Source organism: Tachysurus fulvidraco, chromosome 25, assembly GCF_022655615.1.
Source record: "Tachysurus fulvidraco isolate hzauxx_2018 chromosome 25, HZAU_PFXX_2.0, whole genome shotgun sequence".
NCBI classification, from domain to species: domain Eukaryota; kingdom Metazoa; phylum Chordata; class Actinopteri; order Siluriformes; family Bagridae; genus Tachysurus; species Tachysurus fulvidraco.
This window is the reverse complement of record NC_062542.1, coordinates 3,912,569-3,925,709: the sequence shown is the minus strand read 5'-3', so window position 1 is coordinate 3,925,709 and position 13,141 is coordinate 3,912,569. Positions and strand designations below refer to the sequence as shown.

General features: G+C 39.3%; 1 protein-coding gene across 3 annotated transcripts in view; it reads right to left on the bottom strand.

Moving 5' to 3' along the window:
* iglon5 (IgLON family member 5) overlaps positions 1–13,141 on the bottom strand; it is a 156,141-nt gene that overhangs the window by 9,272 nt on the left and 133,728 nt on the right. The window contains exons 1-4 of one of the 3 annotated variants that reach the window (XM_047808453.1): positions 5,713–5,831; positions 5,462–5,552; positions 3,602–3,834; positions 2,124–2,243 (exon numbers count right to left, since the gene is read on the bottom strand). In XM_047808453.1, coding sequence (XP_047664409.1) covers positions 2,124–2,243; positions 3,602–3,734 — 253 coding nt within the window. In that variant the 5' untranslated portion in view covers positions 3,735–3,834; positions 5,462–5,552; positions 5,713–5,831. Of the gene's footprint in view, positions 1–2,123; positions 2,244–3,601; positions 3,835–5,461; positions 5,553–5,712; positions 5,832–7,566; positions 7,649–13,141 lie in introns of those variants that run through there. The other 2 variants (XM_027153830.2, XM_047808455.1) reach the window with 2 other exon arrangements.

The window sequence follows — 13,141 nt, the reverse complement described above, 5'->3', positions numbered from 1 at the left end:
GACCACATTTTCCTCATTTTCCTGTGACACATGATGCGTTTTTTTTTTTTAATCAGACCCAAGTGTCGGGTAAAATGGAATCCAACACTCTAGGATCTCTCTCGACAGATCAGCAATTCTGATCGAAATCAGCTGAGGTCAAGATAATAGATAGATTTACCTTCTCGGACACAGCACCCGAGCGCCATTTTTGGCTTGTATCACTTTTTATCATATTTATTGGGTAAATATTTTCTGTTCGGTCTCACCTCAGGAGACATGGCTAGAGTGTAAAAGAGACAGATGGGCAACATTTATGGATCACAGATCTTCTTATCTCTGAAAGCATCTCCAGTGTGTTTGCTATGAAATACGTGATGGACAGAGCTGATCTTTTGTACGACACACGATTCTTATCTCTGACAAGCGTATGTCTGTTCGGGCTGATATGTACTTGTCACACACACATGTGTATCTGTTTGTGTGTGTGTCATATCAGGAAGCTTAAAAGTGTTTTTAGGCTTTTAGGTAATAAAAAGTGTTTCATCTCTTCTTCATGGATGAGATGGTCGAAAGTTGGCGCGACTAACAGAAGGCAGATTTGATAGCCGGGAAAATGATTGGGATGATGGACAGACGTCAAGGTGTGCTGTTTTGGCTTCCGACTCTTATCTTTGCAGTCCGGTTGCTCAGAAATACCAACATGTCCTCAATCTTTTCTTTTCCTTCCAGTTCTTTTCACCTTTTCTCCTCCAGAAGGTGAGGCGTGTGTATCAAAACTGCTGAGTGTGTCCGTTTACAAGAAGCCTGCAGCAAACCCGGAGACTCTGCAGCGGAAACGCTAAACTAGCTCACCTTCCTGCAACCTCGCACTGAGCCACAACAATTAGCCTCGTTTAAGAAGAAAGAAAAGTATTCGAGCGCAGTCATGTTCGCCTTCGGTCCTGATTTCCCTTAAGACTAAAAATAGCTAGCTATCAGCTAAGCACCTAACACTTATGTGCCATAAAATGAACCTGCATAATGTGGAGTCAGCATAAACAAGACATACAGCTGAGCTTTCTTTCCTTTACATGTAAGCTGGAAGCATGAATGATAATTAGATGAAAATTGTTAATATGCAAATAAATAAATAAATAAATAAATAAATAAATAAATAAATAAATAAATAAAAATCAACATTAATGATGTAATGATGTGATGAATTGTTTTCTTATAATGGCATGACCTGAAGTATTATTCCTCATATATATGGGGTTTTTACACCTGGTCACTTCCTGCGTTTTCTGTGATCAGATAGCTATCCGATGGTCTAAATGCCCTCCGAAACTATTTCGAGACGGATATAAATCCGATCGTTCGAACCCCCTCAGGAGGTGGTCTAGGACTTAATGTTGAATGTCGTTCTGTAATATTCTGTAGAATTTAATAAGACAGATAATTTCTTGTTTATGGAGTATCTACTTTAATTTTTAACTGTAATCGTCTAATCTACTTACATAGCTGACTTGACCCACATGTATCTGTTCCCTCAGATTTGAGGGAAGGATTGATTTCGATTTTTCTAAAACGTGAACCAAACTGAACAGAAATCTTAATAAACATCGTGTCTATCAGCGTGTCGGTCCTCTTCATCTCCGTTCTGAATTTTTAATGCTGTGTATCACTAACCCTCTTCCTCTATGCGCTCGTCACTCGTGTTCTAAATGTGTGTAAATGCGGTCTCTCAAGACCGATGTCACAGCCGAAGCAGTTCTGGTTACGATTCCTGGCAGTTGTTGTCCAGAGGATGAAATTTCCGGAATGAATTTATGTTTTTTTTTTTAATGAGTCTCAACAAGGTTTACTGACAGTAATGTTTACTGCCCAAAAAAAACAACAACAACAACAAAAAAAACCAAACAGTTTTAATAGGTGCTCCATCACGTCTGCCCATTACGAATGTGATTTATATCAATGAGGATGGAAGTTATAAATAGGGCCTTAATGACAAACACGATTATTAGTGTTACACTGATCGCGGTGACAGTGATGGCGGGCGCGGTGACAGATGCTGATGATTATCGTTTTGGATACGGCTGTAATTACGCGTAATGTGATTGTGAGATGGCCGTGAAATACGTGCTTCAATAGATGCAGCTCACATTTCAAGTCCTTCCAGGTGATGGTTGGCTCGGGTCGGCCGATCGCCAGACAGAAGAGGTTCACGTCGTCGCCCTCGTTGACCGATTTATCCTGAGAAGTGTTGACTATCCTTGCTGGCACTGTGAAAACAAAAAACAGAGCAGTTCGTGAAAAAAACGTGGACGGAACAAATCGGTTATCTTCATTCACAACGTGGATTCTGTAATTGCTTTGATTTGAACCCCCCTTGAGCTCATGGATCTGAATATTGTCAGTCAAGTACCACTTTAGATGCCTTTGTTTTCCTTCTTTCTTTCCAAAATTGATGGCCACAAGCTGTTGTCTTGTGTCAAAAACCCCTGTTGTGAAAGCCCACACATAACGGCAGCCCAATAACCAGATGACCCTTGAATTTAAATGGCTCATCATAGATTCTTTTAATGAAAACAGCCAAGCTATTCATCCTGCAAGGCATTCTTTAGTAGAAGAATGATTTTTTTTTTTTTTGCCACACCAAAGCTGCTTTTAAGGATGAAGCAGAAATTGGAACTGCTGCAGGGTCTCTGGTGGAGCACTGACTTCAGGGTGTAATTATTTTTCTCTCTGATATCGTATAAAGACTTAAAATTGGGGGCAACGTAGTATCAAACAAACATGGTGCAGAACGCGTGATTCGGAGATGCATCTTGCTCATCGGTTGGCTGAAGTTGCTTGGAAGCATTATGGAAAAGAAAATCCCACAATCTCTTCATTGCACCCTGAGCCTTTTTGGTCTAGGGGCAATTTTTCATTTTCCTAAGTGGCCGTCTTGTGTTACGGTGAAACACAATGAGGAAAATATGATCTGCATAAATGACTGTCATGTTAGGGGGAGTTAAGGGTCTGCTATCCATCACCATAAATCTTGTGACAGATCATCAATATGAGCTTAGGCCCTGTATGTAAACTTGACTGAAGCAGAAACTCCAGTCAAAACCTTATAGACTGCTCGAGGAGCTGATAAGCTGAGGAGTAAACACGGTCAACATAACGTTAAGTGTTGGAATGATCTGTGGAAGCTTTTCATAGGTTCTCATTAATTCTTTCTCATGAACTCGGTCCATGAATGCTAAATTCACAAATTCATGATTAACATAGGATGCTATATTGTATGGGATGCTGATTGACTGTATTTTCGGTCTCATAATTACGTACACTGTGATTAAAACCAGAACCGAATTGGTTGACTGTGGGATTCGATTTCCACTCAGATCTTGGTAATGGGTCAAACCTGATTGGTGCTGCAAGCGTGTGCTGGAATACTAAAGAGTCTGATTTCATTGACAAAAATAGTGGTAATATATTCCCACATATTGTACTTTAGAAGGACCAGGATGACCTAGACAACAATATGGCTACAAGTTTGACAGAGCATATGACAAAAATAAACAGATGGTTTCTAAGTAGATAAGTGATAAGAGAACAAATATAATAAATGAATGAAAGAATGAAGCCTGACCTTGGACGATGAGGTAGACGTGTGCAGTGCGTGGCTTGGTTCGCGCCTGAAAGCTGCACGTGTACGGACCCTCGTCGGCCACCGCCACCCGCTCAATCTGGATGGAGAAATCGCTTTCGTTGTTGTTAGCCATCGACACTCGCGTGTCCAGAGACCACTTCTCATTCCCCGTGAATAGGATGTTAGAGCGGTTCAGCCAGGCCTTGTGGGTCACCTCCTCGTCGATCTTACACCTGCAAGGAGATTAAAATGTGTTTCTGCTGATTGTAATTATTCTTTGTAAATTCTTTGTCTCAGAATAATCTGCTGATCATTTAACATCATCTTAAACATTTAATAATGATTTGAAACTCAGTCATTTCTGACACGAGTTAAGATGATAGTTGTGTCTCAGAGAGTGTCTCAGTGTCTCTTTCCTTGTCCTGCTCACTGCTTTCTACTTCCCATCTACTCCTTCCTCAAGCACCATCCTGAACTTCTGCTCCCATTACCATCTACACCGCTCTCCGGTTAGTGGTCTTGTTAGACCCAATTTCTGTGTTGTTTCGAGCTGTGTTCCCTTTCTTTTTTTTTTTTTTTTAGATTCCCTTGTTCCTTATTTTCTCCAATTTTTTTGTCTAGTTACAAATCGTTAGTCAGTATAGTTTCTAGTATTTACTACTGTTGACCTCTAATAGATATGCCGGCGTTTACAATGTCCTGAACTTATTTCATATACAGAGACAACATTAAGAAACTCTCTGATAAGTCAGGGGTGAAGAAGGGCATATTAAGCTCTTGTATTGATTTTTTTCCATTGGAGTAAATTGTGTGTTTGGCTCCGTTTGTCCCGTTAGATCCAAGGGTCACTCCAGATCGATACAAATCAATATATCGTTTGAGTGACCTGCCACAAAGCAGTTACTCTTACCAATTAATTAACCTAAGTTAATTATTTTTCAGTAACAGCACATTCTGAAGCATTTTGTTGAAGCTTTTTATACAAAATAACAAAGTCACAGAGTGTTTCTATACACTTATAGTTACTATAGATCAATGTTTAATGTAACGTCCATAAATCGAGTTAGTTCCTGTTTATCGCTTATGTTATAAAAGCTCAGTCCCGCTTGAAGCTAAAAAGCGAGACTTGTCAAATGTACGTACTGTGGCTTGTCATGTTAGTAGAAACTGGAAAGTATGGAATTTGTATAGAGTTTTCAGTGGCGGAAAATGTGCCGACTGTTACAAAGCTCTGGACACTAGAGACTCCTTTCGTAACCGGAAAATAAACATCTCTTTAAAGAAAACCGTATCCACCGTATCAACAATTTTCTGTTTAAATAACAACACAATCTGTTTATTATGTGTAGCATCAACCATACCAGGTCACAAGAAATGCAGATTTCATGAAGATGTGTAGACGCCATCGATTCGTATTCTGTATTCACTGTTACATTATTAATAAGAAAGTTACACACCTAGCCAAAATCAGCACTTGTAAATTTGGTCCTAACACTTCTACTAGTGTTGCCCTACAGCAAACTTCCTTTTTGTTTTTGTTGATACATGTGTGATGAGCCTTGTGACTCAGTGATAATCACACATAATCAGCTGCTGCCAAAGCAGGCTTATTTTTGCAGTGTTATGATTGCGTTGTGATTGCGTTATACCACGAGATGTCAGTGCTGAGTTCTAACGTGGCACGTGTCGAGGTTTAAAACCTCCAGAGATCCCAGTGTCCCACTTCATGTCGACTTTGACTTTGACTCGACAGATGATATGGGTATGAAATCAACCCTCACTCGTGCTCTGTGTGTGTGTGTGGAATACTAAAGAGAACACTTGTGAGGGGTTTTGTGAATGCTGAGCGATGAGACTCACAACAGAGCCCTGTGCTGCACAACTACAGTGTCGTCTGACAGACAGTACAGGGTTTCGGTTGTCAGATGATGATTCGAGGTTGAGTCACTTTCTATTGTTTGGGATGTGACAAACAGTAAAACTAAAGAGTGTGACAGTACAATAACATATTATATTTGTGTTACAATCCAGAAGTAGTATCATTAAGTATCTCTAAAATCTTTTTCACTATACAGTTGAATATTTTTCATTTTGTAATGCAGCATACTCACAAAACCTCAGCAGATACAGAGTACCCATAATGCACAATGAGTGAGTCTGTCTGTCTGTCTTTATAGTGAAGGAGGTGTGGCCTTAGTGCTTGTCTTACTGTGAAGGAGGTGTGGCCTTAGTATCTGTTTTTATAGTGAAGGAGGTGTGGCCTTAGTGTTTGTCTTACTGTGAAGGAGGTGTGGCCTAAGCATATGTCTTTATTGTGAAGGAGGTGTGGCCTTAGAATTTGTCTTTATAGTGAAGGAGGTGTGGCCTTAGTGCTTGTCTTACTGTGAAGGAGGTGTGGCCTTAGTATCTGTTTTTATAGTGAAGGAGGTGTGGCCTTAGTGTTTGTCTTACTGTGAAGGAGGTGTGGCCTAAGCATATGTCTTTATTGTGAAGGAGGTGTGGCCTTAGAATTTGTTTTTATAGTGAAAGAGGTGTGGCCTTAGTGCTTATCGTACTGTGAAGGAGGTGTGGCCTTAGTGCTTGTCGTACTGTGAAGGAGGTGTGGCCTTAGTGTTTGTCTTTATTGGGAAGGAGGTATGGCCGTAGTATCTGTTTTTATAGTGAAGGAGGTGTGGCCTTAGTGTTTGTCTTACTGTGAATGAGGTGTGGCCTTAGTGTCTGTCTTTATTGTGGAGGTGTGGTCTTAGCATCTCTTTTTATAGCGAAGGACTTTTGGCCTTACTATCTGTTTTTATAGTGACGGAGGTGTGGCCTAAGCATCTGTCTTTATAGCGAAGGAGGTGTGGCCTTAGTGTCTGTCTTTATTGTGAGGGAGGTGTGGCCTTAGTGTTTGTCTTACTGTGAATGAGGTGTTGCCTTAGTGTTTGTCTTACTGTGAATGAGGTGTTGCCTTAGTGTTTGTCTTACTGTGAAGGAGGTGTGGCCTTAGTGTCTGTCTTTATTGTGAGGGAGGTGTGGCCTTAGTGTTTGTCTTACTGTGAATGAGGTGTGGCCTTAGTGTTTGTCTTACTGTGAAGGAGGTGTGGCCTTAGTGTCTGTCTTTATTGTGAGGGAGGTGTGGCCTTAGTGTTTGTCTTACTGTGAATGAGGCGTGGCCTTAGTGTTTGTCTTACTGTGAATGAGGTGTGGCCTTAGTGTCTGTCTTTATTGTGAAGGAGGTGTGGCCTTAGTATCTGTTTTTATAGTGAAGGAGGTGTGGCCTTAATGTATGTCTTTATTGAGAAGGGGGTGTGGCCAGAGTGTATGTCTTTATGGTGAAGGAGGTGTGGCCAGAGTGTATGTCTTTATGGTGAAGGAGGTGTGGCCAGAGTGTATGTCTTTATGGTGAAGGAGGTGTGGCCAGAGTGTATGTCTTTATGGTGAAGGAGGTGTGGCCAGAGTGTATGTCTTTATGGTGAAGGAGGTGTGGCCTTTGTGTTTTTCCTTTTCAGTAAAAGCTGCAGGGTATCAATGTTAGACAAGTGCGAGAGTTTAGGGCCTCAGTGACAGACAGAAGGTGAAGGAGGTGTGGCCTCACTGTCTCTCAGTCCTATTGAAACGGGCATGACATCAGGTCCTGTCAATCCCCTGATAGCTAGCTGTTAGTCCTATTCTAAAAGTCATGCTATCAAAGCCTGTCAGTCCAGTGAAAGATGTGTGGCCTCAGTAGCTGTCAGTTCAGTAAAGGAGGTGTGGCCTAAAAGCCTGGAAGAGAGTGAAGAAAATGCAGCTCCAGTGGTGTTCTATCACACTGAAACAGCACTAAATATCAATCAAAAAGTAATTATTGGCGGTTTTATTCATGTATATAAATGAATAATTATAAGTGTACATCACATATTACAATGTGCATCATATCATATGATGGATTTGGCCCCATAAGTGTATATGTGTGTGTGTTTGTGTGTGCATAGACAGAGAATCACCTCAAAATGACGCTCTGCCCTTCCAGCACTGTAATGTTGTCAGGGAAATAACCAAACTCCACCGCCTGGACACTGCTGGGTCCTGTCAAGAAAAGCAAGGAAGACAGGAAGAAGGTGTTTAACATAATTCTGTTATTCAAGCACGACATAGCTACCACAACGTCATGGAGCCAATTTTCTTGGAAGTTTACTTAGTTATTTCTGAGAACAGAGTAATGAGTACACAAGCAGGGGAGTGTGCGCCAGGCCTCCATGTATTTGAATAATGATTGGGCGTACGGGTCGGCTGTGCGCCCGCCAAAGAGGCCCGATAATGAGCCGTGGGAAGAGGATTCACACAGAGGCGGCAGAGCGTGAAATGAAGGGACAGGCCTGGCCGCACGAGGGATGCAATATCACACACACACATACACACTAGGGCGGTCACACTCGCAAAGTCACTGCATACAAATAACATATTGTCGCATTGGATAGACATGAGGTCAGGTACAATTACTGACACACACACACACACACACACACAAACCAACCCTTTGTATACATCAAACCTACTTTGGTAATACAGTTACAACAAAATAAAGAAGTTCACAATGCTTAAAGCAACTCTGCTTTTCTACTCAGGACACATCACACTCTCTTGTCAACAATTCCAGGTTAGTGGCAGTGTGGCCTCACTTCTTCACCAAATCCCTGCCATCTTTAATATCTTCCAGTCAATATTTGGCAGTTCCTGCCTTCAAGGTTTAATATGCGCTGTCTTATGAAGAAAGAAAAAGAGGCTCGAGGAGATTTTATGTCTTTTAGCGCAGAAGGCAGAAAAGTGACAATTCGTCAAGAGAATGAGGCAAAAAATTTCTGAGCAGTGCCTCGTCTACGTCCGGCTGCTTGGCTTTTTTTTTTAATTAGCGCATGGACGAGAGACAGCAAATAGCCCGAGTCTAATGAAAAGGAAAAGCAACTTCAGACACTGTCACATCCAAATAGAGTAAAGCAACGAGAATGGGAAAAGACAGAGAATAGAAATATTTATTCCGTTTGAGTACTGTATAAAAGAATTGTAGAGAATTGTAGATTTGTAGAATTAATCTGGTAGAAAAATATTATTCCAAAACAAGCTAAATCTAGTCCAAACAAAGAGTCGAGCAGCTAAGGGTTAAAACTATTGCTAAGAGCAATGTATTGCTTAAGAACCTAGCAGAGGCAAATCTGTGGGATTTGATCCCACAACCTTTAAACCACTAGAGCGGAACATTAGCTCTCTCCTCTCTTCTCTGCTCTTCTCTTTCTCTCTCCTGTCTGAAAGTCTCCAGCTGAAAGGTCTAATCACATTAGTGACGGCAGCTAATACTGTGCCAGCGACTGCGGCACTCTATGCCTGTGTCTGTGAGAGCAATAGACGGGTGCTTGATGTACTAAGTGTGCGCGTGTGTGTTTATTGCAGCAGCAGCTACTTTCTCTCGCCCATGTGGAACAACAGCAGTTCATTGACGTAGCGTATTGAGGTTAATTCAATTCAGTGCTTCCCCTTGCACACTCATACACTCACAAATGCCGGGAAACCTGGGGAATACACACACACATATATACACACACACACACACAGCCATTAAATAGATGATGTGTACATAAGCTAAAACCCCAAAACAACACAGGGAAAGTCGTAAATGGAATGACTGGGAGGGGGTTAGTGGGCTGGTATTCCCTATTTTCTACTCAATTCCCATTTTCACAACTCAATTGGCACCTCTGGTTTTAATATATGCTCAATTCCCTGCTCAATGTCTGGCTTAATGCACTATTTTAGTTAGTATATCACACAGGGTGCATTTTTGCATGCACAGGGTTTAATCCAGAATGGTATGCATAAGCAAATATGCATATCTTATTGAACATTAATACTTTCAATTATAGAGTATTAACATGGTGTTAATGCTACACACTCTGGATAAACACAGAGTTTTATTGAAAATGCAACGCTTATTCTCTATGGGCTGTTTTCTGTACGAGCAAGGACTTAATACTTAAATGATATACAGCAATCTGCAGGTGAAACTGCTGCAAATTTCTTTTTTTATCGGAAAACCAGAAGGGCATGATGAATTATGAGGTAAGTTAAAGTTTATTGCCTTGTTTAACTGTTAGATTGCCATTTAAAGTTTATTAATGAGCTTGGGAATTAGCACTTAGCTCATATATTTTTATTTTACCTCAGAGATGTTCTATTTACACAAGCTTCTTCAGGTGACAAAGACAGTGCTACAGTATGATAAAATTTTACTCAGTAAGAATATGTAAGAAATGATTCACAATCACTAATAAAAATGCCAAAACTTTTTTCAGCTATCTAGCTACTGTGCTACCTTGCTAACATGGTTCATAAGCTTAGTGGTTAGTTCATATACTGTATTTGAGAGATGGACCTAAAAAAAACTAAATAAAATGAACCACACATGTAATTTACATTATCCTAACAGCACACCCAAGAAGCGTTGTGTATGACCTGAGTGTAAATACATGTAACTTTCCCTTTCAAACTTTTGAACTAAAGTCACCAACTTGTTATAGCCTTATTTATCTATAAGATATGCCTGAAAAAAAATGCATTCAAAGAAGAAATGCAGGCAGTCAGAGTACTTTCTTTTGTTTATCATCTAAACTCAACATAAACATTCTGTGTAAATATCCAGTCAGCAATTTCTAATAGAAGTTTACTATAGCTAGCTGTCGAGGCTAGAATTCCTGAATAGTTGTTCAAAACATTTCTGGATTTGACAAGACTGACATATGATTAGAGATGCCTCCTTGGCTTTATTGTTTGGGTGTTCGTGTGTGGTACTGTACTGTATAAAGGTTTGGAATTCAGTGCAAGTTGGTTGTATAGAGACAGTGCAGGTGAGTTTATAGAGGAAGCTGCATTACAAGATCCACCGCCTTACATCCTGCTGTCAGACGCAGCCCTCAGCTGCTAAGGATCACAGACAGGGTGTGAAAACACCTGGGAACCTCATGGTGCACAGCCGCCACCCTTCAGCATTAATAATACACCAAGGGTGTGTGAGTGAGAAACAGAGATGTGAGTATGAGGGAGGGAGGGAGAGAGCAGGGAGTGACGAGAAACGAATGGGTAATATAGTGAGAGATGAGAGAGCGAGAGAGTGAGTGAGAGAGATGAGATAGCAAAACAGAGGTGCAAAAAGGAATAAAGGGAATGCACAGAGTAGCAGAAGGAGGCAAGAGTGGGTGGGTGATATTCGAGAGACACTTTATGACTGAACACCCGCGCCATCAAAATTGATATAACCTTGCAGTTTTGTGCTGGCTGCTATCACATTTGGGCTGGAGGATTCAATCAGCAGAGAGACGCCACTCTCATGGACAAGCTGTTGCTTTTTTAACTTTCTTTCCAAACTATAACACATTCTCTCTCTAGACAATTCCCGACCTTCCTTAACTCTTGGAACATTCAGTGGACATTCAGCTCGGTCAAAAAAATAGTCCCTAGAAATTTTCCTGACTATATGACAAAATGAAAATTTGACCACTGAGAAAACATGTACATACTGTATGTACTACGTAGGAAGATCGTCTTCGAATGTCAGGGTCTAAATTTCTAAAGGTACTGTAAAAATTTCTAGATGTATTCCAAGTGATTTAATAGATTTACTGCTAATCTAAGAAACATTCTATATGATATTTACTGAATATATATTTAATAAAAGATATAATATTCTATAATCAGTAAATAGCACACTTCTTCCTTTCTAATATACAGCATATTTTACTTTAACAGTTTAATTGTTTTACTTAAAAAAATTACAGTGAGAAAATCAATTTCATGACAAGCTATAATTTATGATCTTAAACACTTTATAAAGATACAGAGATATATTATATAAATATATTTATACTGTTACCATTTTACACTGACAGAAATCCAGAGAAAAGTGTACAGTAAATTAATATTTATTACTCAATATATCTAGCTAGCTACTGCGAGGCCAGGCTAATGTTGTTTATTAGCTAAGTGGTTAGCTGCTAAATATTTTATTTTACCTCAGAGATGTTAGAGTTACTGTGAGAAATATTTATATAGAATATATACACAATTCAGCTGACAAACACAAGGTTATGATGGAATGTTTTCTCACATAATATGTTTTGAAAAAGACATTGAAAAGAAATGAAAACAGGATACAAAAATCTGGAGGAATGTTTAAAGGTAAGTAAATATTTATTACCGCATTTAACAAGCTAGTTACTGTTAGGTTAGTTACCTAGTTGAGGTCATGGACAGCTCATATATTATGATGTTATCTCAGACATGGAGCTACTGTAAAAAATATTTCACTGACAATATACACGAGATCCTTCAGCTGACAAAACAAACACAGAGTTATTTCATATTTCACAGCCAGAAAATGTAAGTTAAGACCCGAACGAGGAGTACAACAACCCAATGTTAGCTTATAAGCAGTTAGCTCACTTTTATTTGACCTTAGAGATGTTGTAGTTACACAAGCTTATTCATCTGATGTACAAATACTGTGCTACGTTTGAATTCACTCAGTCAGAAAATGAAAGAAAATCACTAAGGAAATGCAAAAGGTTAATATTTATTACCTCATTTAGCTAGATAGCTACTTTGAAGCCTGTAGAATATTGTTTATAAGCAATTAGTAATTAGTAATTAGCTCATGTGTTTGATTTTACCTTAGAGATTTTGGAATTATAGTAAGAAACACACACACACACACACACACACACACACACACACACACACACACACACACACACACTAAACAAATTTTTAATTTTTAATTATATTTAATTTTATATTTTAATAGTTAGTGTCTTGTTTAGCTAGCTAAATATAGTTTATCACTTTGTCAGTTAGCTGTTAGCTAATGTTGATTTTACCACAGGGATGTTCGATTGTTTAGCCAACATACACAAATCCTGCTATTTAGGCATTTTGTTAAGCTAGAAATAAAAAAAAGAATTACAAAAACCTTACTAACTACTAAGCTCAATAATAATATTAACAAACACTCACATAAGATGTTAGCTGATCATTTGCTTAACTTCAGAGATACATTTACTGTGAGAGAAAGATTTACGCTAGCTAGACAATCTCATTAGGCTGACACACTCTGTGCTGTGTTGGCACTTATTTTGGAGTAGCTTTACAGCACAATAACTAATTAGCATAAAACCGAGAACAATTTAATATAATTGGATGCTTGTTGTATGAAACTAGAATGATATTTCTGGGTCACATATTTCATATTTAAGGAGGAAAAAAGGGTTTATCACCACTTTGTATGTGTTAGTAGAACTGTAAATTCACAAACCCAAAGCAACATGGTGCGTATAATTGTACCAATAATTAGTTTTATGATATGTAAGGAGCAAAGCACAAAATGGTGTGTTGGTTTAGGGGAATATTTAGCAATGTGGCAGTGTGATATGGCCCTGTTGAAGCGGAGTTACTGTTCATCTGCTCATCATAATTTGTGGACAATTACATTTTTTCATTAGCTAGGATGAAAAATAACACTTTCAGTTTGTAGTTGTG